This window comes from Neolamprologus brichardi, chromosome 11 (assembly GCF_056152115.1).
Source record: "Neolamprologus brichardi isolate AB-2024 chromosome 11, ASM5615211v1, whole genome shotgun sequence".
Taxonomy (NCBI): domain Eukaryota; kingdom Metazoa; phylum Chordata; class Actinopteri; order Cichliformes; family Cichlidae; genus Neolamprologus; species Neolamprologus brichardi.
This window is the reverse complement of record NC_142114.1, coordinates 24,164,410-24,177,752: the sequence shown is the minus strand read 5'-3', so window position 1 is coordinate 24,177,752 and position 13,343 is coordinate 24,164,410. Positions and strand designations below refer to the sequence as shown.

The window sequence follows — 13,343 nt, the reverse complement described above, 5'->3', positions numbered from 1 at the left end:
ATATGGATGTGGGTGTTCTATTCGCTGCAGATCAGTATAGAAATCAAGGTGATCACGCGGAACAACATTGTTATTTTGCAGTGACCAACCCTCTAAGGAAGGGGTGTCAAATATAATGGCTGGGGACAGAATTGGAAAGTGTAAAGATGGGCATAAATTTTGGACTTTTAACTGTATTTTAATCTGTTGTATATTTCAAATCCCAAATCATGCATTGGTTGTTTGTTTTTTTTTAGTTTCGTGCTGCCTGACATTTCTTTCAGTGTTTAAAACGGAAACTCTTTGACTGACTGATTTGGTAACGCCTGTTGCTCAGAGGTAAAATCCACATGGTTTCGTTCATTCACCATTGTGAATGTCTGTTTTCTGTGATGTTCATCTGGGAAATCTCTCACCTCTGATTTAAGATCAGGGCTGGGTTTGTGAGTAAATGATGTTTTGACTGCTACGAGCCTACAAGTGTAGAAGAAATCCCACATCTAATCTGGGTGGATAAAACACACTGATTTGCCAGGGACATGGAGCAAAAAGAAAAAAGTAATTAAGCCTAATCCACCGTCATTTAACTGTTGTATTCTCAAATCAACTTTTCCAGAATAAAGACGTGACGTTTGTCTTTCTTCTGCCCCTCTTTGTCTCTTTTCTTTCATGTGTTTCTCCTTGTCCTTCTAGCCTCTTTACATCCTCTGTCCCTCTTTTCCATCTCAATTACTCTCCTCCCTGCTCTTATGTCATGACATCATCTGTCCTCAGTGTGGTTGGGGTTTAGTTGGAGCACTGCAGCTATATTAAACCACACTGATATATTTTCGCCCTCCTTTGATCCGTTCTCGTTAGAGCCGCCCGCCACAGTGCTTGCAGAGCCACGGGACCTGCCAGCCTCCACTTTATGAACCCTCACAGTGTGTAAAATAAAACACACGCAGCATGTGGATAAAATCTGCAATAAAAGCTGGGTGTGAAAGTAGAGTGAATTTTTAAAAAGCGCTGATTCTGTCCAGTCCTGCGGTGCAGTTATTGGTGATGACGGATACAGTGTGCAGTGTTCCTGAAGGTGACAGGAGGATTGTTGAACTGGTGTGAAAATTCACAGCTAAACTGTGAAGACTGAGTCACTTTGTTATGTAGGAACTTTACCTGCAGCCTTTTCACATTAGATGAAGTTGACAGCAGAGAACGGAGATGGTATATTAGGTAAAGAGTGGTCCTAAACCACATACACACAAAAAGTATTTATATTACAATTATCCTGAGCTTTAGCTTTACTCACTCCATGAGCATGTCTAGATAGATGAAAGTGTTGACCTTTAAAGACTGAAATATCAAAGCAATGTAAGATGGATGGCAGCGAAAAATCAGAAGTGTTAACAGAATAAATAATTCCTGGTTTTGGTCTTTTTAGGGGCTGTTGATTTAAAAAGGATAAAATAATTCAAGACACATGTTGAGGTCACAAATTTAGACACTTTCACTTTATGATTTCAGAGTTGGTCAACTGGGTTAAGGTATAACAGACACACTGCTGACTCTATATTCATTCAATTTTGATACCTTAAACAATGCACGTGTTCACCGTCAGGAATTGTAAAGCCCAGATATTTTGGTACTTGTGGGAAAAAAAAACAGTTTGCCAGTAATAATCACACCCTGGTTTTTGGCAAGTACATTATTTATATTTCTCCTTAATGTTCTTCAGCAAATTTAACATTTGCTCTCCTCTCCTGTACTTGACAGATCCTTTAATCCTTGACTTTATGATGGTATTATATCCCATTTTAATTTCCACAGAGAGAAATAACGGCCAGAGAAATTTGTGAGAAAGTAAAAATTGGGATAAAAGTAAAAGGAGAAAAATGTTGGAAAAATATAACCCTGGGTGTTGCTTTCCTCTCTCTGTCTCTTTTGCAGGACGGTAAAGCAGACTGTAAACAGGAGAAATGTCCAGTTGTCTCAGAGGACTGTGCTCTGGTGGTGAAACAGACTGGAGCTTGCTGTGAAAGGTGTAAAGGTAAGACAAGCAAGTGGACAGAGGTCAGGCGACTATAAGAGAATATCTGTGTGCCTTTGCTTTTTTATATTTATTGTAAAGCTATGTATGCCTGTAGGTCCTCTGTACTGATGGGAGACACTGGAAATATAGAGATGCTAATCGCACGCACACACAGACCCTTCAGGGACTACTTTATCTCACCGTATCCTAACAGCGAGGCCTATATTAGGAGAGCATGTGAGAGTAAAGCTTCATTATTTACCTCACATGTAAGCCACATATACACAGTTGCACTACAAGGAGACTGTGCAGCTGCTGAAGGGGTTCACTGCTGGGTTTACAGCCCACAAAAATACAGTTGTTTTTATGAGGCAGGAACTCCTCTATATACCTTCCTTCTTCATCCTCTGTGTAAGGTTTTAGTCACTTTACATTAGCCTAATTAAACTCGGCATTTTAACAAAAACCCTTTCCGTGCACATTTATGTACTACATTTAAGACAAACAGATACATGCATTCAGGCTAAAACAGAGACATAATGCTGAAGCAATCATCAAACCTAAATTCCAACTGCACACTATAGCTACATAAATATATCATTTACACTTGTGAGCCCTGACTTGTTGTATTTTTTTGCCCTCTTTAGAATTAAAAGATCTGTATTGGACAAAGTAAGCCACTGTAGCTGATTTTTGCATAGCTGTAGAGCTTCAATATCCAGCAAGTATAAAAGGAACCGAATCTTTAGTTCCCACTGTACTGGCTTAGACACTTAACCTCTATAAAAACCCAAAAGGGGACCCTTAAACAAAGTCTGCACTACGATGGCTTTTCTTACTTATTCTGTGCTTATGAAGCTCATGTGGCTCTGCGGAAATACATAAACTGTCACACCTACCTCCCAGCTCTCGGCAGGGAGGGGGCCCTTTTGTTTGCGGTTCGCCATTTTACGACACGGCACTTCGTTAAGAGAGACAGAACATGCTCGACTCGGACATGGAAAGCCCCACGTCACCACAGCAGTCGGTGTTAGTTTTAGTTGTGTGGTTAAGTTGTAGCCACTGTGACCAAATTTAGGACTGCTTTGTGTCTTTGCTTTTTAAAACACACTAATTCCTAGATGTCATATCACCATTTTCTCACTTTTATGAAATCATGCCGACAGTTAAAGAGAATCACAGCTTGACTGCATCAGTTTATTGGGAACAGCTTTATAAAGCGGCTTTAATTAAGGCGTTTATATATGCAGCAGTGTAATAGCAAGTGCACTTGAGATTGAAAAATACGTATTTTTAGGAGTATAGCTGTCAGAACTTCCTCAGCAGCCTCACCAAACAACCACACAACAGTCATCAGGTTTTTATTAACCCTTTAAGACCTACCATAGAACCAAGTCCGCCAGAGCTTATATTATTTTTTTTTACAGGTTGTAGTGCCATTTTTGGGAGCATTTCAAGTTGCTATACATCAATACAACTGTTATAGCCCATATTTTAATAATATGTATGCATTAAGTCCATAGTAACTACATTAATTGCAAAAAAGTGCAATAAACCACAAAAAAATTGAAAATCATTTTTGTTTTTTTTACATATATTTCTACTTGGAGAAATTTAAGAGGCTTATCCCTCAAAACTTTAAATACAAAAAAGTTGCAAAAAATAGTTTACAACAACAGGAAATTTATTTTGAGTGTCTTCATAGTTTTATTTTGGAGATACAGCAATTTTTATATACTGCTGGAAAAACAAAAAACAATCCTATGATGCAAATTTGTAAAGAAAACAACATGTGCATCAAAATAAACTATTTCCAGCAGTGCAATTCGAGTCCTAAGCATCCCAGAAACTATTCAGAAAAGTCAAACATGACTTATAAAAACACCAGTATAGGCTTTTAAGGCCTACAAGTAAAAAACTACATGTTCCACGAAAATGACGTCACTTCCGGTTTCGGGCAAAAAATGGCGGACATGCGATGTGGGAAGTGTTATGAACAGCTGATCGGATTGGCAAAGCCTGTTTCTGGAATATTATGTTTTTGTTGCTGCAAGTGCTTTTTATGCAATTTTTTGCAAAGCTTTATGTGGAAGGAAACTGTGACCTAGGACAAGCTGATGGTATAAGATGTAAGTACAACTCCTCCGGTTTCATATGCTAAAAAAAATTATTGCGCTAGCTTATCCGGTTCCGGTTCTACAGGGATTTAAAAATAGTTACGCAAAAAGGAGCGTGCTGCTCTGACCGGCTTTAAAGGGTTAAAACACAGTCATGTAAAATAGAAAGTTTCCACAGGACTTTAAACATTCTCTTCGGCGGGGATACCCTTACTGCTAGCAGCCAGTCAGTGATAATCAAATGCAGTTGATCAACTGATCATCATCACTTTACTGGTTCGGAGCATTCAGGTGTGTGTTAACACAATGCCACAGCCTTCCCAGGACTGGATTGTTCAGTAAATCCTTCCCACCATCTTGTCGTACAATTCAAGACTTCTGCAACACTGTTCTTTGGACAGATGAGACCAAAGTGGAGAGCCATAATCCACAGGGCAACAGTTGGCTAACACCAGAAAAGAGAATATCAGCACAAAAACCTCATACCAACTGTCGAGCACAGTGGTCAAGGGGCAATGTTTTAGGGTTTTTTTTTTCAGCCACAGGGACCAAAGCTTCTGAGTCACAGCATGTACTGTGTTTTTCACATGAGTGTTCTTCTACATATTGGTATACAAATGCAAAAGTGCTTCTTTCTGACTGCGGTCATATTTATGCAGTATATTTACAGTTTGAGTGTTTTGCCAGGGTATTGGTCTCTGTGGGATCTTGTACTCGTACTAATAAAATATACACTGTACATCTTCCTGCTGCAGTATTACAGTATCACAGGGTTTAGTTTACACTGAGGAAAGTAGATCAATGGGTGTGATCAAGTTTCATTGTATGGAAAGTTCTGTATTGATCTGAACCCACTTTCTGCAAATGGGATGAAATGAATAGGCTATTCATTTAGAGTTGAATAGACAGCTGCTGACAGCTCAGGGGGCGACTCATCCAAGTATATGAGGTAGAGATCAGTGTGTACACACTCAATTTAACATTAAACTGAAAGAGAGTTTAAATATTCACATCATATAATCAGATGTGGTTATTTGTAGACTCGAGACGAAAAATGAAGACTTGACTTTGACCTCACAGCTGTAATATTTGACCTCCTTGATATTTTAATGCATCTTACAATGGAACTTTGGCTACCAACAACAAAGAGAAGGAAAATAAACAATATATAAAGCTAATTAAAACATGTCTGCCAGATGTTTTTAGTCACTTCCGTGAGCTTTGGCCAAGATTAGATCACACTTTATTTTTCTACATTAGAAATGACACCGCTATAAACATATGAACAGACACATTTTGCGGGCTGTAGTCATAATTATAGTCACTGCTTTCTCATTTTCCACACTAAAATCTAAGTTTTCAGATTAAGAAAGTTTTCTTTGCATGGCAGAAAAATTAAAGCATTTGCAGAAATTGAAAATGGATGCTTTCTGTTTCCCAAAAAATGAATTCACAGAAACATTGGCAGGAAAGTGAATGTTCCTCCAGTAGATCATTTGCATGGATAGTTTGCATTTCTACACTGGGACCAAAGTTCTGGGAGATTAAAAAAGTTATCTTTACTATCTGAAGGATGGCAGTCTTAAATTCCCTTTGTAAAAATAACAAATTGGAAAAAAGTTTGATCATTTGCCATAAAAAGACTTTGGCTTCTCCATGCCGTCTTCTCGGCCACAAGCTACAAGTGAAATGTGTCTGAAGTTGTAGGTATTTTAGAAATGACACATCCTTGAAATTTAGAAACTACTTGAAACACGATTAGAGCAACTGAGCTCTTGACATTGTTCCTGTTCCCCAGCTTCTCCCTTGTCTTGCAAGTTAAGGTTGTATTTTTCTCTCCCAGGTTGTACGTTAGATGGATGCTCCTATAACAGTTCAGTATCCTGGACCACCTCCACAAAACCCTGCATAACAAGACGTTGTCAGGTGTGTATATGCGCTGACTGACCAAGCTGCACTGTTAGCAGATGAGAGGTAATGGAAGCAAAGCTCGGGCTTTGAGTTGAAAGCACTGATCCCAAATCAGATGTGAAAAACACACAGACACGTTGTTAGCAAGAAGGCATAATGCTAGAAGAGTGAAGGATGGGAAAAAAGGAAAAGGGTTTGGAAAAGGAAAAGGCAGTGAAGTAAACAAAGACACTGAAGGAAAGAAAGTGAGTAGCCATGGAAGAAAACAAAACAAGTATGAGAACTGAGGGATGGAAGAAAGGAAATAAGCCAGAAAGATTAAGAAGAAATGTGGAGTAAGCACGGACGGGTCTGGAAAACTGCTCAAAAGAGGTATGGATAGAAAAAGGAACAGCGCAGCACTGGACAGAAGGAATTCAGGTAAGTAGGAAAAACATAGTGATGAGGAACAGAATCAAATAGAGGAAGCAGAAGTCGAGGAAAGATATATGTATAACAAGAAAAGGAAGGAAATATGGTGGAACAATAAGCTTTAAAGTAGCAGCATTAAAGATACATTAACATGTTACTTATAAAGATGCACAAACTGAAGAAAATATTTTCCACTTGGTTGTGACAGGAAGGTGTCATCACTGAAGCAGAGGTTCAGTGTGTAATCCACTGCAAAAACCCCAAAAACCACCCAAAGAAGTGCTGCCCGACCTGCCCCGGTGAGTATGAATTTTAACATAAGTGTAGCCTGGAAACAATTGGGGGTTCAGTTTTATTTCTACTGTACATTCATAGATTAATTGTTCTGTTTATTCATTTTCTTTATATCCACATTAGTGGAGATAAGGTTTATTTTAATTCAGTTAAATTCAATTTAATTTATATAGCACCAAATCAAAAGAACAGTCACCTCAAAGCACTTTATATTGTAAGGTAGACCCTACAATAATACATACAGAGATAAACCCAACAATCATATGACCCCCTATGAACAAGCACTTTGGTGACAGTGGGAAGGAAAAACTTCCATCTAACAGGAAGAAACCTCTGGCAGAGCCAGGCTCAGGGAGGGGCGGCCGTTTGGCTGAAAGGAAACCCAGAAATGAAATATTTATAGATATTAAACAGGAACTGATAACAAGCTTAATAGTTAAGATAAAGTAAAACAAATTCACGATGTGCTCGGCAATTTCAGAAGGTCGAAGCCAGGGGTGCTACATTTATGTCATATCTCTTTGTCTCTTTTTCTTTCTCTTTCTGGAAATGTATTAACTAGCATTAAGCCCAAAGCTTCCTGTAGTTGATGAGGAAAATTTAAACAATAGTTATGAATTTCTCTTTGCTCTCTGGTCAAAAAAGAAGAGGAACATCATGCAGTTTGGTGGGATTTTGAACTACATTTTATTTGACCTGAAGAACGGGAGAGAAAAAGATCAGAGTTGATGAAACAGGATCTTTTATCTTATTTCATAACAGAGTTTTTATTTATTTATGAGATATGACAAATTCCACTTATGTTGAAATTGGGAGTAACCTTTTTGGACTTGCCAATGTGCGCAAACAGTCAACATACTTGCACTGCAGTTTTTTGAATTCTGACTTATGTGTATTTGTTCTGCTGGTAGAAGGATCTGTGTCCGTGTCTGTTGTCTATATTTAAATTGCTTTAAAAGTGCAGTAATAAAAGCTTCAGGGGAAGAGGCAAAAGATTTGTGTGAACGTGAGTGGATTAAAAAATAATTTGTTTGGTGTAACGTATTTCCCTGCAGGTTGTATCTTTGAGGGTCGTCTATATAAAGAGAATCAGGAGTTCAGTCCAGAAGGGAAACCTTGCATCAAGTGTACCTGCACTGTGAGTACACATACCCTCTACTTACAGCCCCCTCTGAGCAAAGCAGGAGCTCTGTCCCACCAGTTGGTTAGTGTTGGACTCTCCAGGGAGTCACAAATTTTTGGTTGGAACAACATCCCTTTCCCTGGTTTTTCCCCCATCACTTCTTTGCTCTCTCTCTCTCTCTCTCTCTCCCTCTCTCTGACACACACACACACACACACACACACACACACACACGCACACACACTCCCTCACCTTAGACAAACAAACCCTACAGGTTTGTCCATAAACACATTAAAGCATTAATGTGCTGACACCTAGTTTGAGAACCTGTAAGCTTTTAACACATATACACACATACAGAGGTGTTTCCCAAATAGAAATCAGCATGTTGTTACTAATCGATCTGTTAAATTTTCTGTTTTGTCTTAATTAAAAAAATAATATGAATAACCAATTGTCAACATAACTATAACTACACTGAATTTACCTCGTCCTGTGATATCCTTTCACACTCTGGGTTAGCCTCCAGACCACCTGTGACACTGAACCGGACAAATGTTAAGAAGATGGATGGATGGATTTTCTGGGTTTTAAAATGTACTTTTGAAGCCATCAAGTAGAGAAATATGGCAGTGTATGAAGTCTTATTTTATGGGGGCTAAAGACAGTTATCTATTTGTTATTGGCCTCTGTGAAAAGAATTCAGGGACAGAAAACCAGTTATTGATTCTGCGGGTAACTAGGTTCAAACATTAGCTGTGTACTAACTCGGCTCTTGTGCTAATAAAACTGTACCAAAATATGCAGACTCTACACTGATGAAGGCTTTGTACCAAATATCTAAGCATATTTCACAAGTCAGATGTGAGTCATAAGTCAGATGTGAGTAGTTTGCAAAGTTAATATGAAGTCACACATTCAACCACAACCCCCCCCCCCCCCCCCCTTTTTTTTTTTTCCGGTGATACATAAAACGCTTAAAGATTGACAACAAAATTAAACAAATCACCTTCCTAGGAAAGTTAACTAAATGTGAGGTTTCATTCAAAGGTTAATTCTGCTGTTATTTTGTTTTTGTTTCAGGGAGGCCGAACTCTCTGCACGAGGGAGGTGTGTCCTGTCCTTTCTTGCCCCTCTCAGCTCACCCACACCCTGCCTGGACAGTGTTGTCCCAGATGTGTCGGTAAAGACTGGGAAATTCAATGATGGGGATCATAGTGATAGGCAACACCACAAAAACATAACTCCTGTTAAAATGAGGTGGCAGACATTACACAGCTGTGGCCAGAAGCATAGATAGGCAATGAAACATGTAATCTCCTTAGAGTAGGGGTTAATGCTGCTCCTAATAACACTAAATATCTTTTTTATCCTCAGCCTCCATTAATTTTAATTTCATAACTTTAGTCATATCTTGCAGGGGAATTTTTGTTTTGCACTCATGGATGTCTGAAGCAGTCAGAATTTTATTTAAATACAACCAAATCAATTCTGTTTTTAATCCCCATTTTTCTCTACATGACTCTGTCTTTCCTCCAGGTCAGAGGAAGGTGTTCGATCTCTCTTTGGGAAGCTGTCTGTTCTACAGTCAGGTCTATGACAATGGCACCTCCTTTATACACGACAACTGTACCACCTGCACCTGCCAGGTATCAGCCTGAACAGCAAAGGCTTCATTAAACAAAGCAATGGTCAGTTAGTAAATTTAAAAAATCCTAATACAAATAATCTTTCTAGAATTCCACTGTAGTGTGCAAGAAACGCTGCTCGCGGCAGGGAACTTGCCAAGGCAGCCACTGCTGTGAGGAGTGTCTGTCCTATGTAAAGGTGGAGGAGGTGAAGTACTGCAGAGTCCGGAACAAGATCTACAGAGTAAGAGCAGGATGGATGGATGGATGGATGGATAGATAGATGGGTGGATTATGGAGTGGGATGATGGTAATGGTTAGCTCTGTTGCCTCCTTGTTAAAATCTTTCTGGTGGCTGAGACCTTTCTGTGTGGAGCATGTTTCCTGTGTCACAATCCTCTGCATACTCAGACTTCTCAGAGGTCTGAAGACATGCACGCTAGATACATTGGAGGCTGTAGGTGTGGATGCATGGTAGCTAAAATGTGACTAAAGTTCCATGTGCAAGAATTTGTAAAGTAGTGGCTTAAAGCACTCTGAGTGATCAGAAAGACTAAGACAGCAAAGGATGAATGTATAGATATACAGTGGGGCAAAAAAGTATTTAGTCAGCCACCGATTGTGCAAGTTCCCCCACTTAAAATGATGACAGAGGTCAGTAATTTGCACCAGAGGTACACTTCAACTGTGAGAGACAGAATGTGAAAAAAAAATCCATGAATTCACATGGTAGGATTTGTAAAGAATTTATTCGTAAATCAGGGTGGAAAATAAGTATTTGGTCACCTCAAACAAGGAAAATCCCTGGCTCTCACAGACCTGTAACGTCTTCTGTAAGAAGCTTTTCTGTCCCCCACTCGTTACCTGTATGAATGGCACCTGTTTGACCTCATCATCTGTATAAAAGACACCTGTCCACAGCATCAACCAGTCAGACTCCAAACTCCGCCATGGCCAAGACCAAAGAGCTTTCGAAGGACACCAGGAAAAGAATTGTAGACCTGCACCAACTGGGAAGAGTGAATCTACAATAGGCAAGCAGCTTGGTGTGAAAAAATCAACTGTGGGAGCAATCATCAGAAAATGGAAGACATACAAGACCACTGATAATCTCCCTCGATCTGGGGCTCCACGCAAGATCTCATCCCGTGGGGTCAAAATGATCATGAGAACGGTGAGCAAAGATCCCAGAACCACACGGGGGGACCTGGTGAATGACCTGCAGAGAGCTGGGACCAAAGTAACAAAGGTCACCATCAGTAACACACTACAACGGCAGGGAATCAAATCCCGCAGTGCCAGACGTGTTCCGCTGCTGAAGCCAGTGCATGTCCAGGCCCGTCTGAAGTTTGCCAGAGAGCACATGGATGATACAGCAGAGGATTGGGAGAATGTCATGTGGTCAGATGAAACCAAAGTAGAACTTTTTGGTATAAACTCAACTCGTCGTGTTTGGAGGAAGAAGAATACTGAGTTGCATCCCAAGAACACCATACCTACTGTGAAGCATGGGGGTGGAAACATCATGCTATGGGGCTGTTTTTCTGCCAAGGGGACAGGACGACTGATCCGTGTTAAGGACAGAATGAATGGGGCCAAGTATCGTGAGATTTTGAGCCAAAACCTCCTTCCATCAGTGAGAACTTTGAAGATGAAACGAGGCTGGGTCTTCCAACATGACAATGATCCAAAACACACCGCCCGGGCAACAAAGGAGTGGCTCCGTAAGAAGCATTTGAAAGTCCTGGAGTGGCCTAGCCAGTCTCCAGACCTCAACCCCATAGAAAATCTGTGGCGGGAGTTGAAAGTCCGTGTTGCTCGGCGACAGCCCCAAAACATCACTGCTCTTGAGAAGATCTGCATGGAGGAATGGGCCAAAATACCAGCTACTGTGTGTGCAAACCTGGTAAAGACCTATAGTAAACGTTTGACCTCTGTTATTGCCAACAAAGGTTATGTTACAAAGTATTGAGTTGTATTTTTGTTATTGACCAAATACTTATTTTCCACCCTGATTTACGAATAAATTCTTTACAAATCCTACCATGTGAATTCATGGATTTTTTTTTCACATTCTGTCTCTCACAGTTGAAGTGTACCTCTGGTGCAAATTACTGATCTCTGTCATCATTTTAAGTGGGGGAACTTGCACAATCGGTGGCTGACTAAATACTATTTGCCCCACTGTACGTAGCTGTATTCTTGGGTATTGTTGAAATGATAAGTGCCTTTACATCTTGATGGATGTTGTTCTAACCCTATTGTGTCTTTTTTCCTTTGCAGGAAGGAGACATGTGGTCATCAGTTAACTGTACTCTCTGTACTTGCGTTAAAGGCAGCATTGAGTGTCAGCCCAAACAGTGTGTACCAATCACCAGCTGCCCCTCGGTGAGTGACACCAGCTGATCAATGGATTACATTTATTTATAGCAGTGTGTTGTGTGCTGTGCTGTGTATTTGTCTTTTTAATTTCTTGGACTATAATGTTTGCAAAAAACACTGCAATCTCTAGTGAAGGCTGAGAGCAGTCAGTCATCCAAAGGTGATGGGGTGGGTGGAGATGAGCGTCAAGGGGAGATTTATAAGAAGGTAGTGAGACTGCCTACGATGTAGGTTTGGTGGCACAAACAAAAAGACATCATACCCCTGGTGGTTTAACCTACAACAACCCTGTCTTTGTCACTCCACTTTATCTGCTTTCCTTTTCTCCATCTGACCTGTCTCACACTCATACTTTACAGCCCATGACTAACTTCGTGATTCTCATTTCACATGCGTAACGCCTCAAAATGACAATACTGTCAAGATTTATCGGCAGTGCTGCCATAACCGACTCTCAATTTCAACAGGTTCACCTAAAAATGAAGGTGTAGAGTATCAGCTTGAATCAAAACATTGAACATGTCATGTAAAAATGTATCCTCTTTTTTACATGACATATGCAAGAAATAAGAAAAATAACTATAAGGGTATATCAAAGAGTAACACAGCCTGTTACATAAAGAGGTCTCACTTAGTGCTCTGTAACACAGCTGAAATGCGGCATTAGCTGGGAACTCGGGGAACTGCTGGCAAGAGAAGGGTCTATGGTGCGTTCACCTGTTGCAGAGGTCGCTTTGAGGTTATCTGTCGTGCGTTTCGTGATGGAGTGGATTCCTGGCATGCCGGTGGCCGTCACGCAGTCAAAGCCGGTGTCAATGTTGGTCTAAGTTCACACGCTTCCAGTGGTTACAACGAGCCCTCACCTGTTGTTTGCGGTCAGAACAGGCACAGGGCCGTTGGTGGTCCACATTCAGTTTAGTCTCCAGAGAAAAAGCAGTTTTATAAGTCACTTTAAATGTGGAAGAGGGCAAATAGTTTTTTAAGGACTGTATCTTCAATGTTGAAAAAGTGCAGTGAATACAGAAGCCATTCTTTTTAGTGGCCTGCAGGGGGCGACTTTCCTGGTTGCTAAAAAAAGCCAGATTGTTGAAATGTTTGTAAGAAAATAACCCTCCTGCTTCCTTAAACTGTGATCCTAGAAAACACTTTTCTGATTCCTCTATGGTCTCAGTCACAAGTTTCTAGTCTTACTGATTGCAAAATGATGTAGATGTTTTGATGACATACTCATCAAAAAGGGAGAAAAAAAGAAACAACAGAGGGAGATTGGCAAGTTGCTGCCATACGGGTGTGTATTATATTTCTGTTTCCATCGCTGGCGTCAGACAGGTGTTTTACAGCGTTTTTTTAAAAACATCTGTAACTCCTGTAACTCCTTAACCTCATGCTCAATTGAAAGAATTCCAAAACTTCCTGAAAGCACAGACTCTGCGATTTTTCTCAAGTACTGCCCCGCAAAGATGAAGGTTGGTTGAGAGAAGAGAGAG

The 13,343-nt window shown here is 40.2% G+C and overlaps 1 protein-coding gene across 1 annotated transcript in view; it reads left to right on the top strand.

Moving 5' to 3' along the window:
* bmper (BMP binding endothelial regulator) overlaps positions 1-13,343 on the top strand; it is a 36,930-nt gene that overhangs the window by 14,784 nt on the left and 8,803 nt on the right. The window contains exons 3-10 of the mRNA XM_087848406.1: positions 1,909-2,008; positions 5,951-6,033; positions 6,638-6,728; positions 7,779-7,861; positions 8,930-9,029; positions 9,386-9,495; positions 9,584-9,718; positions 11,758-11,862. Coding sequence (XP_087704532.1) covers positions 1,909-2,008; positions 5,951-6,033; positions 6,638-6,728; positions 7,779-7,861; positions 8,930-9,029; positions 9,386-9,495; positions 9,584-9,718; positions 11,758-11,862 — 807 coding nt within the window. The remainder of the gene's footprint in view (positions 1-1,908; positions 2,009-5,950; positions 6,034-6,637; positions 6,729-7,778; positions 7,862-8,929; positions 9,030-9,385; positions 9,496-9,583; positions 9,719-11,757; positions 11,863-13,343) is intronic.